Source organism: Ammospiza nelsoni, chromosome 2, assembly GCF_027579445.1.
Source record: "Ammospiza nelsoni isolate bAmmNel1 chromosome 2, bAmmNel1.pri, whole genome shotgun sequence".
NCBI classification, from domain to species: domain Eukaryota; kingdom Metazoa; phylum Chordata; class Aves; order Passeriformes; family Passerellidae; genus Ammospiza; species Ammospiza nelsoni.
In genome coordinates, this window is record NC_080634.1 from 99,755,889 (window position 1) to 99,771,279 (window position 15,391).

Below are 15,391 nucleotides of genomic sequence, written 5' to 3' on the forward strand. Positions count from 1 at the left end.
ACATGAGCCTTCCAAGGACAGAGTCCACAGGAACTTTGCTCTGATACCTTTATACAAAGTGTTCACGTAGGGGGTGAGCCAAGGGCTTCTTTGCAAAAAGAAGTGAAGTTGTTGTAGTATAACTTGTTGAAATTAGTACAGAAATTATAGAAGCACTTCTAAAAAAAGCAACATTTGTGAAGTTTAACCTCTTGATGTAAAATTTTGGAGAAATTTTAATATGTAGATGTCACTACAGATTGCTAATGCTTCATGATTCTTCATAAATACCAGTGACAGAATAAACTTCATAAATACCAGACAGTGAGGTAGGCTTACCAAATCAAAAGTCCTTGGGAGAAAAAAAAAAAAAAGAAGGAAAAAGCCAAACCAACCAAGCAAACAAAAAACCCCAATCAAAATAACCCACAAAACCACCACTTTTGTACAAGTGATAAAGAGTAGTGTGTGGTTCAAATACAGTTTTTGCTTTCTGTGTGCTCACTCTCATTTGTGGTGAGGATGACATGAGTAGCACTGCACAATGTGTACAAGATGTACAAGAAGGGTGGGATGGGGAGGAGTGGTGGTTCTTTCCCTGGGTGCAGAGACAAGTACAGGCTGGGTGTTCCTAGCCAGCAAATACATTTCCTAAATACCTAAAGGTGATTAAATCCTTCATTGAATTTGGAGGAGAGGTCCATAGGGCTACTTATGAATCCAATGGACAGAGAACTGGTTCTGCTGGAATTTTAGCTCCAAATAGGATGAGGTGATTTTTGTAACACCTTTGGTAAGATGCTGCTGTTAGTGGCCTGGTAACAGGAATGTGTCTTGGGCTGGCACACAACCTGCTGGGCTTGGTGCACCTTCTCTGCCAGTTCCACAGTGGGATAAAGCTGACCTTAGCCAGAGCCTTCTGTTGATAGCAGCAGCGTGGTTGTGTTGATCTGGAAGAGTTTTATCAAGTTCTCCTGTCCTGATGTCCTGTCCTGGTGGTGCTTGGGTGGGAGGTGAGGTGGATACCATGCAGGGGGTTGGCTCATGGTAATGTTCAACAGAGGCACTTAACAATTTGTTACTTTGAGTAGGACTTGCTTCATCCCTTTTTTGGGGCTGTAAGCTGTAAATGCCAGCTGGTGCTTGTCCCCCATGCATTGTGCTACTGTCACTCTGCTGGAACTGTCAATACTTCCATGCTGTCTTAGGTTTGTAAGCATGAGCAGAAGTAAATAAAATGCTTTCCCCACTTTTGAAGTGCCATCTCTTTACCACTGCTTTCCTGCTTTGAGGACAGTCATCAAACTTTGAGCAAAAGAGGGTGAAAGTTCTTCTCTGCACAGTGAAGAAACTGCACTTCACAAGTCTGTTTAGTGATTTTCTCTAGGACTCAAAGGGAAACAACCTCAAGTTGGGAGATATTGTTAAAGTGTTGAAGCCTTTTCTATGCAGTTCTTGAACGTTACTGCTTGTGCATGTACTTTAAAGGATCGGTAGCTGCTATGCCTACTTGCCTGTGCAAAACCCAGTGTATAATGTAATTTTGTTGGTGCACTTAAAACATGAAAGTGATTGCTGAGTTGCTGTTTATTGTGTGGCTGGTGATTCAGGGAAGAGTGGCAAAGAAGGTTGAACATTACTTCCTCCTTCCCCCAGTCAGTTTTCAAAGTAATTCACCAAGAATTTGAAGAAAAACAGTGGTCTGAGTGAGCTGGAAAACACTGGTTCTTTTTGATAATGCCTCTCAGACTGTAAATAAAAGCTTCTATTATGTGATGGTATAAACAGTATGCTTTGAGACTTTGTATTAGGAAACAAATGAGAACAAAACCTCACATTGTATTATCAGATAACTTTAAAAAAGAATTAGTCTCTGTGTTTGTTTTCAACCTATTGTATATTCAGTAGGTAAATCTGAAAAGCTTAGGCTATCATGTGTACATATGTGAATTAATGTAAGTCTTCCTTTAGGAAGGAATTACTCTACCAGAAAAACATTTAGTAACAATACAATTGGTTTATACTTAGTCTTGTCACAGAGCAATTAGCCACAAACTTCCTTCCTTAATTCTTCCACAGAAAATCTCCGGTCAATCCTATTCTAGGTTTTTAACTTTAAGTTAGAAGAAAAACCAGTGAATTGCATTTGTGCTGTTTTGCTGCTAGCTTTGATACAATAGATGCTTCTTGTTTAATTTTGAAGAAGTTGCCTTGGGCTGATGTTGCTGTCCCTTTTTTCTCCATGGCAGCTGTAACTCTGCGCGGAGACAGCGGCAGAAGATCGGAGAGGAGAGCCAGGCGAGTTTCAGCATGTCTCTCAGATCATTCACTGGCTAGTGACAGTGGCGTGTTTGAAGCTTTAAGCAAAAGGTCAGGTGTATAAATGCATAGTAAGCTGGAAATATTCCTGTTCTGCCACATGGCCCAAAAGAATTAGTTGTGAATTTATGTGTAGGCTTTCAAAATTGCTACTTATTAGTAACATAAAGCAACTAGATGGCATGTTTTAAAGGAAAGAAGCTTTTTACATGCAGTCCACTGTCATCTTCAAGTGCCAAGTCCCTTTTGCTTTTTTCTCTCTGACATTTTGACATCGTATCTCCCTTGCAAGATAGTTTTCTCATCCTGTTAGTCATAAATCAGTAATTTTATTTCAACAATCTATAACAAAATAAAGTTATACAGAGTGTGACTTAAAATTCTGAGTATCATGTAATAAAAGTATAACTTCAAGGAAGAAATATATGAACTGTCAAAAGCCAAAAAATATGTAGGTTGACCAATGGATTGAAGGATGTAGAAAGACATGTTACTTAATACAACTGTCTTAACACAGGAAGCAGTAACTGGGAAGAGGATAAGGTTTGGAGGATGCTAAAGAGATCTGGAAGACAAAATAAATGCTAAAATAACCTAAATATCTCAAAAGACTAATTCTAAAACTTCAACTTTGACACTTGTGAATTACTACTACTGTATATTTTTATATAAAACATACAGTAGTATGTCTCAATTCCTTCTACATTACCAGTCCCTCCTGTATTGCTAAATAATTGCTTATATCCACAAATCACAGAATAAATGCTAATTCATCATTTAGCAGCTTAGGTCACTGTGTAGTTTACAGTACTTTCTGTTCCTGCAGGAATGAAGATCTGGAAGAGCCTGTTTATGGTGACGCTGCCAGTAATGAAGAACCACAAATACATGTTGGATTTCTGTGAGTAATTACTTCTCTTTCTCCCCATCAACTCTACAGGAATTTGTCACTACTTTTCCTGCTTATGATTTTTAGCTTTTTAATAAACTAAATCATGGTGGGAGTTTTTAAGAGGTTTCTGAACTGGCAGCCAAAGTTCAGTGGATGTACAGATCAGTCAGTCATGTGCCACTTTGTGTTGGGGATATGGTTTAATCAAAGTTTATTAAGTGCCCTTTCAATGCTGCCTGATAAAAGGACCTTCATTACTTCTTTCAGTAGCATTTATTTCCATTGTCTGGGCCATTAATGTGGGTATGGGTATAGGGATATGTCTCTGTAAGCCAGACGTTTTAAAGCCAGCTAAAGGAGTATTACCTTAGGAGAATCACAGGTGAGGAGACACAAATACAGTACAGTCCCAGTTGTACAATACATCTTTGAAATCCTGTGCCTATGGCATGCTCTTGTTGGTAGTGGGAGTAGCCTGGGGAAGGGCAGACTATTGTCATACAAGACAGGGTATCATATCTTAGCCCTGCAGAATCCTTTCTGCCCCTTGGAAACTAATTCCTAAGATTGGAAGCTTTTAAAATATCAACCAGATTTGTTAGTGGCATTTCAAAATCTGTGCTGATGTGAAAGAGTAGAATTTTAATATTTGTTTTCAATAGCCCATGAAAATAATGCAGATGGCTTTGTCTAATGTAACTGATATGTTGTTACACATGCACACACACAAATGCAGTTGGTGTAACTGTTTAAAGAAAAGACTTTGTTTTGTTAAAGCCTGTTTGCTGTCAAGAGGCATATGATGGCCACTTGTTAATTTCAAGCTGAAAAATATTTACTTCACTTAGTTCTATTAACTTTGTTACTCTAGCTAATGCCCTTAATTGAAACTGATTTGCGCAAGAAATTTGTTTAACAAAATGTGCTTTTGCATTCTTTAAATCTGTTTAGTCTTCATCTTTATTTCTTAAGCAAATTATCAATGACTGGTGACTAACACAGAAAATTTATTTTCCAGGCATGACAGTGGAAGCGAATGTCTGCTAGTCCATGTATTACAGCTGAAGAACTTCACCAGTCTAGTTGTTAAAGAAAACTGCAAAATGTAAGCTTAAATTTCACCCAGAGTCATCATTGTTTGTTTTATGCTGCAGTTATAAATACCATAGATTTATTTGGCTTCATTCAAAATTAAGCAATTTCTGGAGAAGATGCTATGTCTTAATTTCCATGAGGAAAGGGTTAATGTTCTGGTCACAAAGTATCCCTTTTATACAACTTATGTCACAATATTCAGGTAACAAGTGTAGTCTCTGTGCTCTTTCATGTTTATTATGCAGAGGAAAGTTTGTTCAAAAATATCTGTGATATTCCAGAGAATGCTTAGTGTATTTTTCTCATTACCTGTGGCAAAATCTATAATAATCAGTACGAGGTTTGCCTTGCCTTTTATCTTTAAGAGAGAAAACCACACCAGAAAACATGCTAACAACAGCAGAGGATCTGCAGGCTTTTGTGGCCTGTACAGCTCTCCTTGAGTATCCATGAAAGACCTTCTGATAACACAAGCTGAGAATCAGTACAAAAGATTGAATTTTTTTAAGCTCTAACAGCTTGTGCTACTTTTTCAAATTTTGTATCACATATAGAACATAGCTTAGTTTAGTCTAATAAATGTTTCTTAAAAATTCACTGTTGTCATAAAACACTGTTTTATCTAGAGATGCATCTTAGCATATTTTAAAGAAATTCAACATGTAAAAATTTTTGGTCTTTATCTCTGGGAGAGGTTGTTTGAAAGCAGGAAAATGGAGATATGATAACATTATTTTATTGTAAAATAAATTATTTGCTGGGAGGTATTAAATTCACATACATCTCCCTGAATGAATCGTTGTTTGTTGAGAACTTCACCATGATAACTCTGCAAAACTAGAGTGGAAGTTTTTCATGTAGGTTAGTACATTAGTGTTGGATTTCTGCTCTGTTTCAGTGTGAGTGCAAGGGCACATGATAGGGAAAAATGTGAATATTGTGTATTACTCAGCCATGATGCCTTGTCATCAGAAGAGAAAATAATCATCATCTGAAGAAGGTAGTAAAGTAGAGTCACCAAAGAAAAACGTTAGTCCAGAGGTTTTGTTGGACATTATCATCAAGGCAACCAGGCATCTAAGGGACTCAAAATGCAGTTGTGTTCTTCATCCTTCTCAGCCCTTTGCTGTAATCAAGAAATTGCATTGCTGCAGGGTGAATTGATTAGTCTAGTCAAAAAGTACGTTTCTATTACCAAAAAGCAGAAGAAGCTTTTATTGAGTTTAAAAAACTCCTCTGTGCAACTGTACATTGATTGAATCAGGTGCTGTGGCAGCTGGGGGGAAGTGTACTACAGCAGCCAGGGAGCAGAGGAGCTGGGTCTCTGCCTTTTTACCGGAGAAGAATTTGTTTAAGTGATGCTCCACAGCCCAGTTTGCTGCAGTTACACCATAAGGAGCTCTTCCAGTTGTCCTCTAACCATGTATTTGCCTGCCAGTGTCAGCCCCTCTTTGGTGGTGGCAGAGGAGTTCCTGCAGCCATATAGTCGACTTGAGTGAACCTGAGCTGGAGTGAGTTTTTTAATCCTGAAGGCTTTGTGGGGTTTTAGCTAGGTTAGTGTTTTTAACCCAGATAAATTTTGTAATCTGGGTCACAACACAGTTGCTTGAAACTGTTTGCTGGCATGAGGAAAGGAATAGGATATTGCAGGGGCTTGGAAAGCAGTCAGGACAGGGAGAACATGGAAACAATTCTCTAAGTAGCTCTGCTGCTTATGCTGTCAGGTGAAAATGTTTGTTGATCTTGTTTTTGGCTTGGAGTCTTAAATGATATGTTACCACTTATTTGAATTTGTCTTTTGAGACTGTAGATAGATGCAGTGACTGCAGATTTCTTTTGCAATCTGGATTTCTTAATTTCTTAAGGAGAGAAATAGGTTGCGTAGTGGGTGAAGAAAGAAATGGATCAGTGACACTAATGGGACAATTCAATTGCCTAAACATAGGCATGTGTTTCCATTTGAAATAGCATGGCACAGCACCTGGCCTCCAGCTGCTGCTGCTCAGAGGAGGCTCTGTGTAGCTCTCCCATAGATCCTCTTATAATTGCTAGCTCCTTTTAGATGCCTTGGATACCTCAGGGCAGCTTAAGTGCCACTTGGTGCCTCTTCTTAAGCACCAAGTTAAAAAAAAGTTTTTGTCAAAAAATACAGCGTTTTGAGATCAGCCTTGCAGATCTTCTGTATTAGAATGCAAAATAAGTTCTGGTGATGAGGACATCTCAAGGCGGCTTCTTAATGTAGAAGTTGCACTGATGTTTTTGCTTAGCTTGATTTTGAGAAATGCAAAATGGCTTTCTTTGTCTGAATTGTGCTATTTGTCTATTTTGCTGTTCCCAGTCATGTGAGAGTTTATTTGCCACCGCTTGAGTCGGGCACCCCAACCACTTACTGCTCGAGAGCTTTGGAATTCCAAACTCCGTTAATATTTAATGAAGTCTTCCAAATCCCCATGCACTCAAGTGCTTTGAAATTAAAATCACTACAGCTGTATATCTGTTCAGTTGATCATCAGCAACAAGAAGAACTATTGGTAAGTGGCTCAGTTTCTTAAAAGCCATGTGATATGCGAAACTAAAGTTACCTGAGGAATTATTTTTTAAGATTAAAAAGAGAACCTAATTTTTCCATAAGAAGTTCTGATAGAGTTACATGTTAATGTGTTCATTTGTTCACAGGTGTAAGTGTAGTTCTGTAAATAAAGAGGTGGGATTTTAAAAAAGACTTCATCTGACAGCTTTTAGACTACAGTTTGCTCAAGACTTAGGTTTCTACATGATGCTATAGTGCCTGTGTGGTGAATCTGTACTATTCAGACAGGTTCCTTCGAAAAAAACCAAGGAATACAGACACCTCGTTATTATATAACATTGGGTGAAGAGGACTGCTATTACATCAGTCTTAACTTTGTTGCAGGATAATAGTGGCCCTGGAACAGTGTTGTTACTTCAGCCTTTTACTTTAAACTGATTGAGGTATCATGTACTAACTAATGTTAGCTTCATTTAGCTGTTGCCAAATGCAAGCATGCATAACTAAATCTGCCTTAGGGTTGATGTCCTGGCTATTTTGAAGTGAGTGGGCTGTCTTTGCACTGGGGGGTTTGAATGGGTTAGTGAAAAAAACTTTTAAGCCTATCAAAGAAGTTAAGAGGTATAGGCATCTCACTGTCATGCTGGGCTGTGGATAAGAGGTGTTTATTTGAGCAAATCTGGTCAAGAATGTGTGTTTGTTAATCCACCTTTAAATCTAAGTAGCATCTCCTATAAACAGGGGTCTTAATATTGATAGAAATGGACCTGAGGTCTTGTCTGCAGTAGGAAGTTTTGTCTACAATGTAATTAAAGAGAAAGCATCTCAAGAACAGGCTGGATGTATTGGTGTAAAATGCTTTATACTGGTATATCCTGTTCCTCTGGGCAGCTAAATAGCTATTGAAATGTAAGGTATCTTTCTATTGAAACAAATGCATCTAAGTTTAGGGTATTTTATTCTAACTGCTGTTATTGAGTTGCCAAAAAAATAGGTCTTCAGGGTATCTTGGTGGGGATTTTTTCCTCTTTCATGGTCTTCAATTGGTTATGTCAGAAGTATCTTTGTCAACAGTAATTGGTAATATAGTTTAAGGTAATTTAACAATACTACTCAAAAATAGAGAAACAATGCCAGTTTCTTCAGATAGGTGCACTGAAATATTTAAACATTATGATCATTGTTTTCTTCAGCTGTAATTTGAGAATGAGCATTTTGTCACATTGAGACATCATTTGCTACCTGCTACCTCTTTGGAACTGCTGTGGTGGTGCCTGTCAGCAAGGCCTCTGTCTTTGAAGATGCCTTCCACTGATATTATGATTTTCCCCCATCTATTTAATAATGCATATATTTCTCAAATTCTTAATGGCTGATTTCTTTTCAATTAGGTTATGCCAGTTTAATATTTTCCTAAGTACAAAAGCCAGAGTGGAGTTTATCCTAATTTATATAAATACTTGTACCTAACAGGAAAAAATAATAAAAAAAATTCTGGGAAATATTTCCATTATAAAGAAATAAATATGCTACACTTGTGGGGATGGTTTTTCCATTTCCTCAACCTTTTATGCTTTCCATGGCTGAAGGATATTTTTCTGTCTTAAGTTGGCTTATTTCTTCCCTGGTGGCCTTGTCAATGTTGAGATAAGGGAATTGTTATTTTCCATGATTAGCATATATAGTTCATGTTAAAAGATAAAAGCAGTATGAATGCCTTTCTTGCAATCACCCAGCATTGCTGCATCTCTCCCAGTTTCTCATCTTTTACAGCCCTGACCAGTTATTCCCTGTGTCTTAATTTATTTGATTTCTTCTTGAGTGTAACTTTTTTTTTTTGCATTTTTTGTTTTAATTTTGGAACATCTGTCCCATTTTTAGCATGATTTTAAAATCCTGATTGTTTTCTCATGAAGAGACATGTATGTCAGACATCACAGAGATATTCATAAATACTTTTACTGTTCTGCCATCCAAGTCTTTAACAAATTCTTCAGAACAGGCATGTGATACACCTCTAGCAGACCCACCTTGGTTTCTTCATCCTTTTGAGTAAGCTACAAATCTTGAGATGGACATGAATTATTAATTAGTCCTTTCAGTACTGATCATTCTTAATTGAGTTTGATGGTGATTTTCTACTCCCCAGCATTCAGTCAGTCAGGAATTACTGGCTCCCTTTGTAGAGGCAGCTTCTTTGGCAGACTTGCTTAGCTGCCTAATGAATGCAGGGTATAGGCAGTGTCAGGTGTCTCAGAGCTAGCCTGTGCTTCTTACAATATTGCTGGCAGGAAAACAGTTTTACTCTCTACCCCCTAAACTAAACTCAGTGTGTCTTAAACATTTTCCAACTCTGATGCAAATGTGTGAGTATTTGATGCACATTTATATCTTCCATTACATCAGAGTGAGTAGATAATTAGAAGACATCTATGTTATACAGGAAAATGAAAAGGTATCTCTGTACCCTGGGATATATTGACATTAAATGACTTTCTCAAAAACATGCTGTATCCCCATGTTGCATTATTTTGTTAGGCTATTGTCCTCTATGCACCTGTTTAAACAGAGCCCCAGGGAACATTTGTGTTGGAAAAACAATGCAATGATTTATTTTTTTATTATTGTTTTCTACTTAACTGTTTCTTTACCTGCTTAAAGTTGAATGCACATTCTCTCTACGTTTCCTACTGCCTTTGTTGTTGGAGTCATTGTATTCAATTACTTGATTTGTGAGATGAAAGCCATTTTTACAGGACTTTTCCAGTGATACAAAGGAAGACATTTTTAGCATGTGGATCATAAGCATGAAAACAGCTTATGCTATTGCTGCAGAGATAGCCGGGGAAACAAAAAACAGTACTTAAAGGCCGACTAATATGATTGGTTGGTCTGGCTAGTGAACTGATTGAAAAAAACAAATAAAATAGGCAGAATAATTTGTTCACAGCTGTTTTTCAATTAGGCAAACACCCCTGAGAAATTTCTTACATGAGCTCTCTCTGATGTAGTAGTTTAAACTTTAAAGTTTGAAATACTTTTAGTGAGAAGCCTCCATTAAAACTATTTTTACCTGAATCTGGGAGATACAAGGATGGCCTGGAAAGTAGAAAAATGGCTTTATAGCTCATTTAACTACCTTATGACATAAATAGGCAGAGGAAAAAAATTATTTACACAACGTTTTTATTTCCATTTGAAAGATGCCTCTGAGGGCCAGAGAATGGAAAGGTATCAGAATACAGTTATCTCAAAAGCCCCTGAAATTAAAGTAATATTATTAAAGTGATATCAATTTAAGCAAATATAAAAATCAGATACATAGTTGGGAAGGTTTTAAAAATAAAATATTAATAGCTATCAGATGTCAGTTATATCTACATCAGTCATACAAATTTTATTTTTCAATTAAAAAAAAATTATCTACTCCCATTCTTCCTAGTAGTAAAGAGGCAAGAAATTCAGAATCTTAAACATCATAACACAAAAGAATAAAAGTGTCTCTTTTTAAGAGACTGTAGTATTTGGTGAAGTGGGAGTTTACACTCTAGGTAAAATACCCTTTAAGTGAGAAGGTGTCTATCCTGCAGAGTATATGTATCTTATTGAGGTCAATGCTTTTTGTTTTTTTACAGGGCATTGCTCAGATAAACCTGACTGATGCAGAGAGTTCTGGTGAGATGCAGCTTCACTGGTACCCTGTTCAGATCTTCACTGGTTCAGAGCCCCAGAGAGCAAAGACCAAAAACCAGTGTGAAGACAGTATTCCTCAGTCTTCTGGAAATGTAACTACAGTTAAAACAGTATGGCTCTAAAAAAGTGATTCGTTTACTTTGTTTGACCAGCAGGGTGGCTATGATCTTACCTTGGGTGCAGGTTTTTGAGTTATCACAGGAACTAATAACTTAATTTAACTCTTGGTGAAAGATCTAGATTTCAGAAGACTAATTGAAAACCAGATCATGTCTGGGCAGATGCTTGAAATAGTACCCTGTATGCATGTTTCCAGTCCAGCTAAAACACATGAAAAATTTCTGCCACTGCACTGGAAGAGATTGTCAAGAAAGGTTGTGCAATTTTCATTCTTGAAGATGTTTTCAGCCCTTGACTGGGCTCTGGACAGCCTGACTATGATGCCTTGCTTGCTTTGGCCAGCACATCAGACTGGGTGACCTCCAGAGGTCTCTTCTGACCTAACTTGTGGGTGATGCTCCACAGTCAAGTAAAGTCTGCCCAGTTTCTGTGACAAATTGAACACCACATACTTTTGATCGTTAAGATTCAAGATGGATTTGTTTGGTTGTGGTTTGGTTTTTCGTTTAGTTTTTTAAGGAACATATGATGGCTTTGTTTTTATTTTTTCTTTGAATAATACACATTAAATGCATTGGTTTGTTCAAACAGATTTAATTAAAGTCTAATTTACCTTTCAGGATGCAGTGACAGCCCTGTTAGCTAGGACCACTGCCCAGCTGGAAGCAGTTGAGAGAGAGCTGGCAGAAGAGAGAGTGAAATTGGAGTACACAGAGGAGGAAATCTTGGAGATGGAAAGAAAAGAAGATCAGGCAGAAGCCATATCAGAAAGGTAAAAATGGTTTAAATACCTCATCAAACAGATAATAACTAATATTTCCTCAAAGATATTTTCCCTATGGGTATAATCTGAAATAAAGCAGGAAAACAGTAGGTTTTTATTCTGAGATTTGCTTCCTGTTAGTGCTACAAGTATAACATTCTATTATGTCATGATCTGCAAACAGGAGGAAACCTTACTTGAATAGGTTGAATTTAGGGAATTTGAGGAGCGGGGAAACTTTATATCAAACATGAACTTTGCTAGGGAGGCAACTGTAATGAGTTTATAACAGCCCTCTATTAAGAAAAAGTAAATAAAATTTAGTGGTGACACGAGACATTGTTAGGGTTAGGGTTGCAATTTCATTCCTAGTGATACTCCTGGTTTGTTACATGACTTTTCTTGTTCTTTTTGTTATTGCTTTCTTAGTACTGTTACAAAGACCAGAACACATGCCTTAAGAAAATTAGGGAAGGTGAATTTTTTTCTATGAAATGTATTTGCTTATTTGCATTTGCAGAAATGCAAGTGTGCTCTGTTCTCCTGTTGAAAATACTGTATTTTTATTGGAGAAATAATACTCTAAAATTATAAACTGGCTTAGATAATGTTAGAGATAAATGTAATGCAGAATTGCATGGAGTTTTTTAACACCTGCAAAATTATTGTGATGTTCTGACTTTAGGAGCTGGCAAGCAGAGTCTGTTGACAGTGGATGCAGCAATTGTACCCAGACTAGTCCTCCTTATCCAGAGCCATTCTGTGGGGATCCATTAGCTGGACACATGTTTGCAGCTCCAGCTGGCCAGTACGGCTCTGGAAAAATGCAGCCTCCACCACTGAAGGTAAGGAGAGAAGACACTGCAGCATGAAAACTGCCACCCTGCCTGGCACAGTGAGCTACTGCTGTGCCTGGAGCTGGAGTCTGAGTTGGGCAGGAGGGAAAGGAGTCAGCAATGACATTGGCAACTCCATATGAGTGCTGACTTTGTGACATCTGTATGGCTGTTAAGTTGGTAGAAGTTCACTCTTTAGGGCTGGGAATTGTTTTCTTACTACTTACTTCTTAACAGAATTTAGTTCTTATATCAAAAGGCAAACTGTTTTTACTATGGCCTTTATCTAATCTATAAATTGGCACTGTTATCAATTTCTGCATTTACCTGAAATTTAAACAGAAAAGATCATGATCAAATTCCAGTGCTCTTACTTCTATAAGAATTTTTAAAGGAATTGTAAAGAAAGAAATTTTAGGACTTGTATTACTATTTCAGTTTTACAATAACATGGAATAATTGTGCTGAAACTGATGTACTTAAAATCTTTTGTAGTCAAGATAGAGACACTGAAAATAATCCTTCACAAGTTGAAATCAGCAGACTTCCATTGAAGTGGAGGAGCATAAGCTGTTTGTGTTGCCTGTAGCAAGGATCACACCTCTTATGGAGGAGTGACTTTTCTGAAACTTTGAAAGCTTTGCTAGAGTAGCCTATGTTTTCTATCTTTCTGAATATTTTAATGTTCTTGTATAATTGTGTGAACAGTCTTTCAGTTCCTTTTTTCTTCCTTGTTTTCATTTAAGCTCCTGTAGTTTTAAAGCGGTTGCTTCAGAGTCACTGTGCTTACTGAAAGGTGACTCAGTTTTCTTCTGTTGAGGCTGGAGATCAGGTGGTAGTTTGGGTAATGCCCAATTGCCAATCCTGAATGCAGTCCTTGTGCTTTGCAGCTATGATATAACTGCATCTCTTAATTGTTACTGTTCCAGCAAAGGCTTCTGAAAGGTAATCTCACAATTTCGGATGACCCAGTTTAAAAACTTTTACAAAAGTGAGGTGATACATCCTCTCAGTGCTCATTAAAATTTGAATCTAGCTAGCAGGGCAAATGGTTTACTTTTGGTATTGTTGAAATGTCTGATTGTCTTTGCTAGGAGAGAGAAAATAAGGAAGAAATAAAAAAATGTCCTTTGTTGAAATTTTAGGTGGATAAGGAAACTAACACTGAGGATCTGTTTCCTGAAGAAGTTGCTATTCTTCCAAAAGAGAGAAGCAGCCGCAGGCCCCGGGGTTCTGCTTTTGTTCGCAGCAGCACAATTGTTCGCTCCCAGACCTTTTCGCCTGGAGCGCGGAGTCAATATGTTTGCAGAGTGAGTAAAGCTTGAGAAGGAGGAGGGGGAAGGGGTCTCCACACACAAGTATATTTTACATTTTTGATAATTTCACTATAAGGTTTCATTGCATTTATAAGAAACATCTATTTTTAATACTAATGAATAATCTTTAATTGAACTTAACAATGCAGTGGTAAGAGCTTCCCTGACTCTTCTTAATAGTTTTTGCCTGGATGGATTTAATTTAAAATTTAAGAATGTATGATAAATTGGGTATTGAGCTCTTTTCCTTGGCAACCTTAGATGTTAGGTGTGGGTGATTGATTTTACAGTGCTATCTAATGAGGTGTGTAAGCAGTTAGCTTAGAAGCCGTGTTTAATTTTCACATACATAAAAGTTTGAAAAAAGGTACTGAATGCTTTGTCTTAGGGCCATTGCATAAATATTCATATGGCTCTGATTGCTGTCATGAATGTCAGTCATAAGGTGCCTGTTAGTGTGGGACATAGGATTCCTGAGTGCACTGGTGCAAGTAATTGAGGACCAGCACAGCAGTTTTCAAGGTCACATTTATTGTTTGCTGCATTCAGTGGCAGAAGACTTCTAAGCAGTTGGCTCATGGTGTTGCAGATCAATACATGGGTATTGGCTTTGCAATATTATCATAGCTTTGATTGTACTCTTTCATAAGCTTCTGAGAGCTTGAGTTTGAAAATTCAGGAAATTATTTTTAAATTCTGTGCTCACTTAACCTGCACTTACTTAAAAACAGATGCGAGGAGAAAGTGAGAGACTGTATTGTTTTTACCCATGACAGTACATGTTTTAGGATAAAATACTGCTTTTGAGTCCTCCCTCCCTCTTTTTTTTAGGTTAGATTGTCTGGGATATTTAGTAGAATAGAAACTTATCTGTGAAACATTGATGGTTTGTAAATTTTCTTGAATTATTGTAACTACCATATAAGCATTATTATATATAAATGTTTATAAATAACTGAAAAAAAATGGTTGCTTAAAAGAAGATAGTTTCAGTGTACTTTAAAAAAGAAATCTCAAAGGCAAAGAAACCCCCTCAAAAAAACCTAAATTTCTTAATGAAGATGATCTTGCAAGCAACCTTTATTTTCCATGTCTTTTCTAATCAGCTGTATCGCAGTGACAGTGACAGTTCAACCCTGCCAAGGAAGTCCCCTTTTGTGCGGAACACCTTGGAGAGGCGGACTCTGCGGTACAAGCAGGTATGCCCAGGAAAATGACCTTCTGCTTTCATGAAGTTGCTACAACAATGGTATTTCTATACTTGAGAGGTTTAGATGTCTACAGGTACATTCCAATCCTTTTAGGAAGTGTGAAAAACTTCTGCAATATAATTGGGGCAGGGTGCATGTTTTGGATTTGTTTTGGACTTTCTAAGCTAAAAGGTAGACATAAAAATGTTAAAGTTGTGATCAATTTTGAAGAAGGGAAAAAAGCATGGCAGAGAGAAGTCAGTTTAATGGGTACTGAATTTATATTGATTTAGATGTAAAGTTTCTTTCAAAATTTTTCAAATCTAGTTTATGACGCAGGGTGCAGGTTCAGAGATGTGTGACATGCATCTCCCCTCCCATACAGCCTAACAAATAATAGTATTTGAGAGCCAAGTATTCAGGAATGAATAGGTTAAGCCACCCCTCTTACTGTCAAATGGGCAGAGAAGGAGAGATGAGGCATTAATGTGTATATAAACGACATAAAATATAGTCTGGTCAGCAGAAGTTAATACCTTGCTGGTGTAGGCAGTAGACAGCCATGCCTCCCATTTTGATTCAGAATGTATCTTAAAACCAATATTGAATGAAGCTCTTTAAGAAGAGTCTTGCTCAGAGCGGTATTTTTCTGATGTCA

General features: G+C 37.4%; 1 protein-coding gene across 3 annotated transcripts in view; it reads left to right on the forward strand.

Annotated features, from left to right (window-relative positions):
* Positions 1–15,391, forward strand: part of WWC3 (WWC family member 3) — a 99,103-nt gene that overhangs the window by 78,968 nt on the left and 4,744 nt on the right. The window contains exons 12-20 of one of the 3 annotated variants that reach the window (XM_059493671.1): positions 2,229–2,349; positions 3,125–3,199; positions 4,209–4,295; positions 6,624–6,816; positions 10,451–10,618; positions 11,249–11,400; positions 12,077–12,236; positions 13,373–13,537; positions 14,650–14,742. In XM_059493671.1, the coding sequence (XP_059349654.1) occupies positions 2,229–2,349; positions 3,125–3,199; positions 4,209–4,295; positions 6,624–6,816; positions 10,451–10,618; positions 11,249–11,400; positions 12,077–12,236; positions 13,373–13,537; positions 14,650–14,742 (1,214 nt within the window). The remainder of the gene's footprint in view (positions 1–2,228; positions 2,350–3,124; positions 3,200–4,208; positions 4,296–6,623; positions 6,817–10,450; positions 10,619–11,248; positions 11,401–12,076; positions 12,237–13,372; positions 13,538–14,649; positions 14,743–15,391) is intronic. The other 2 variants (XM_059493669.1, XM_059493670.1) reach the window with 2 other exon arrangements.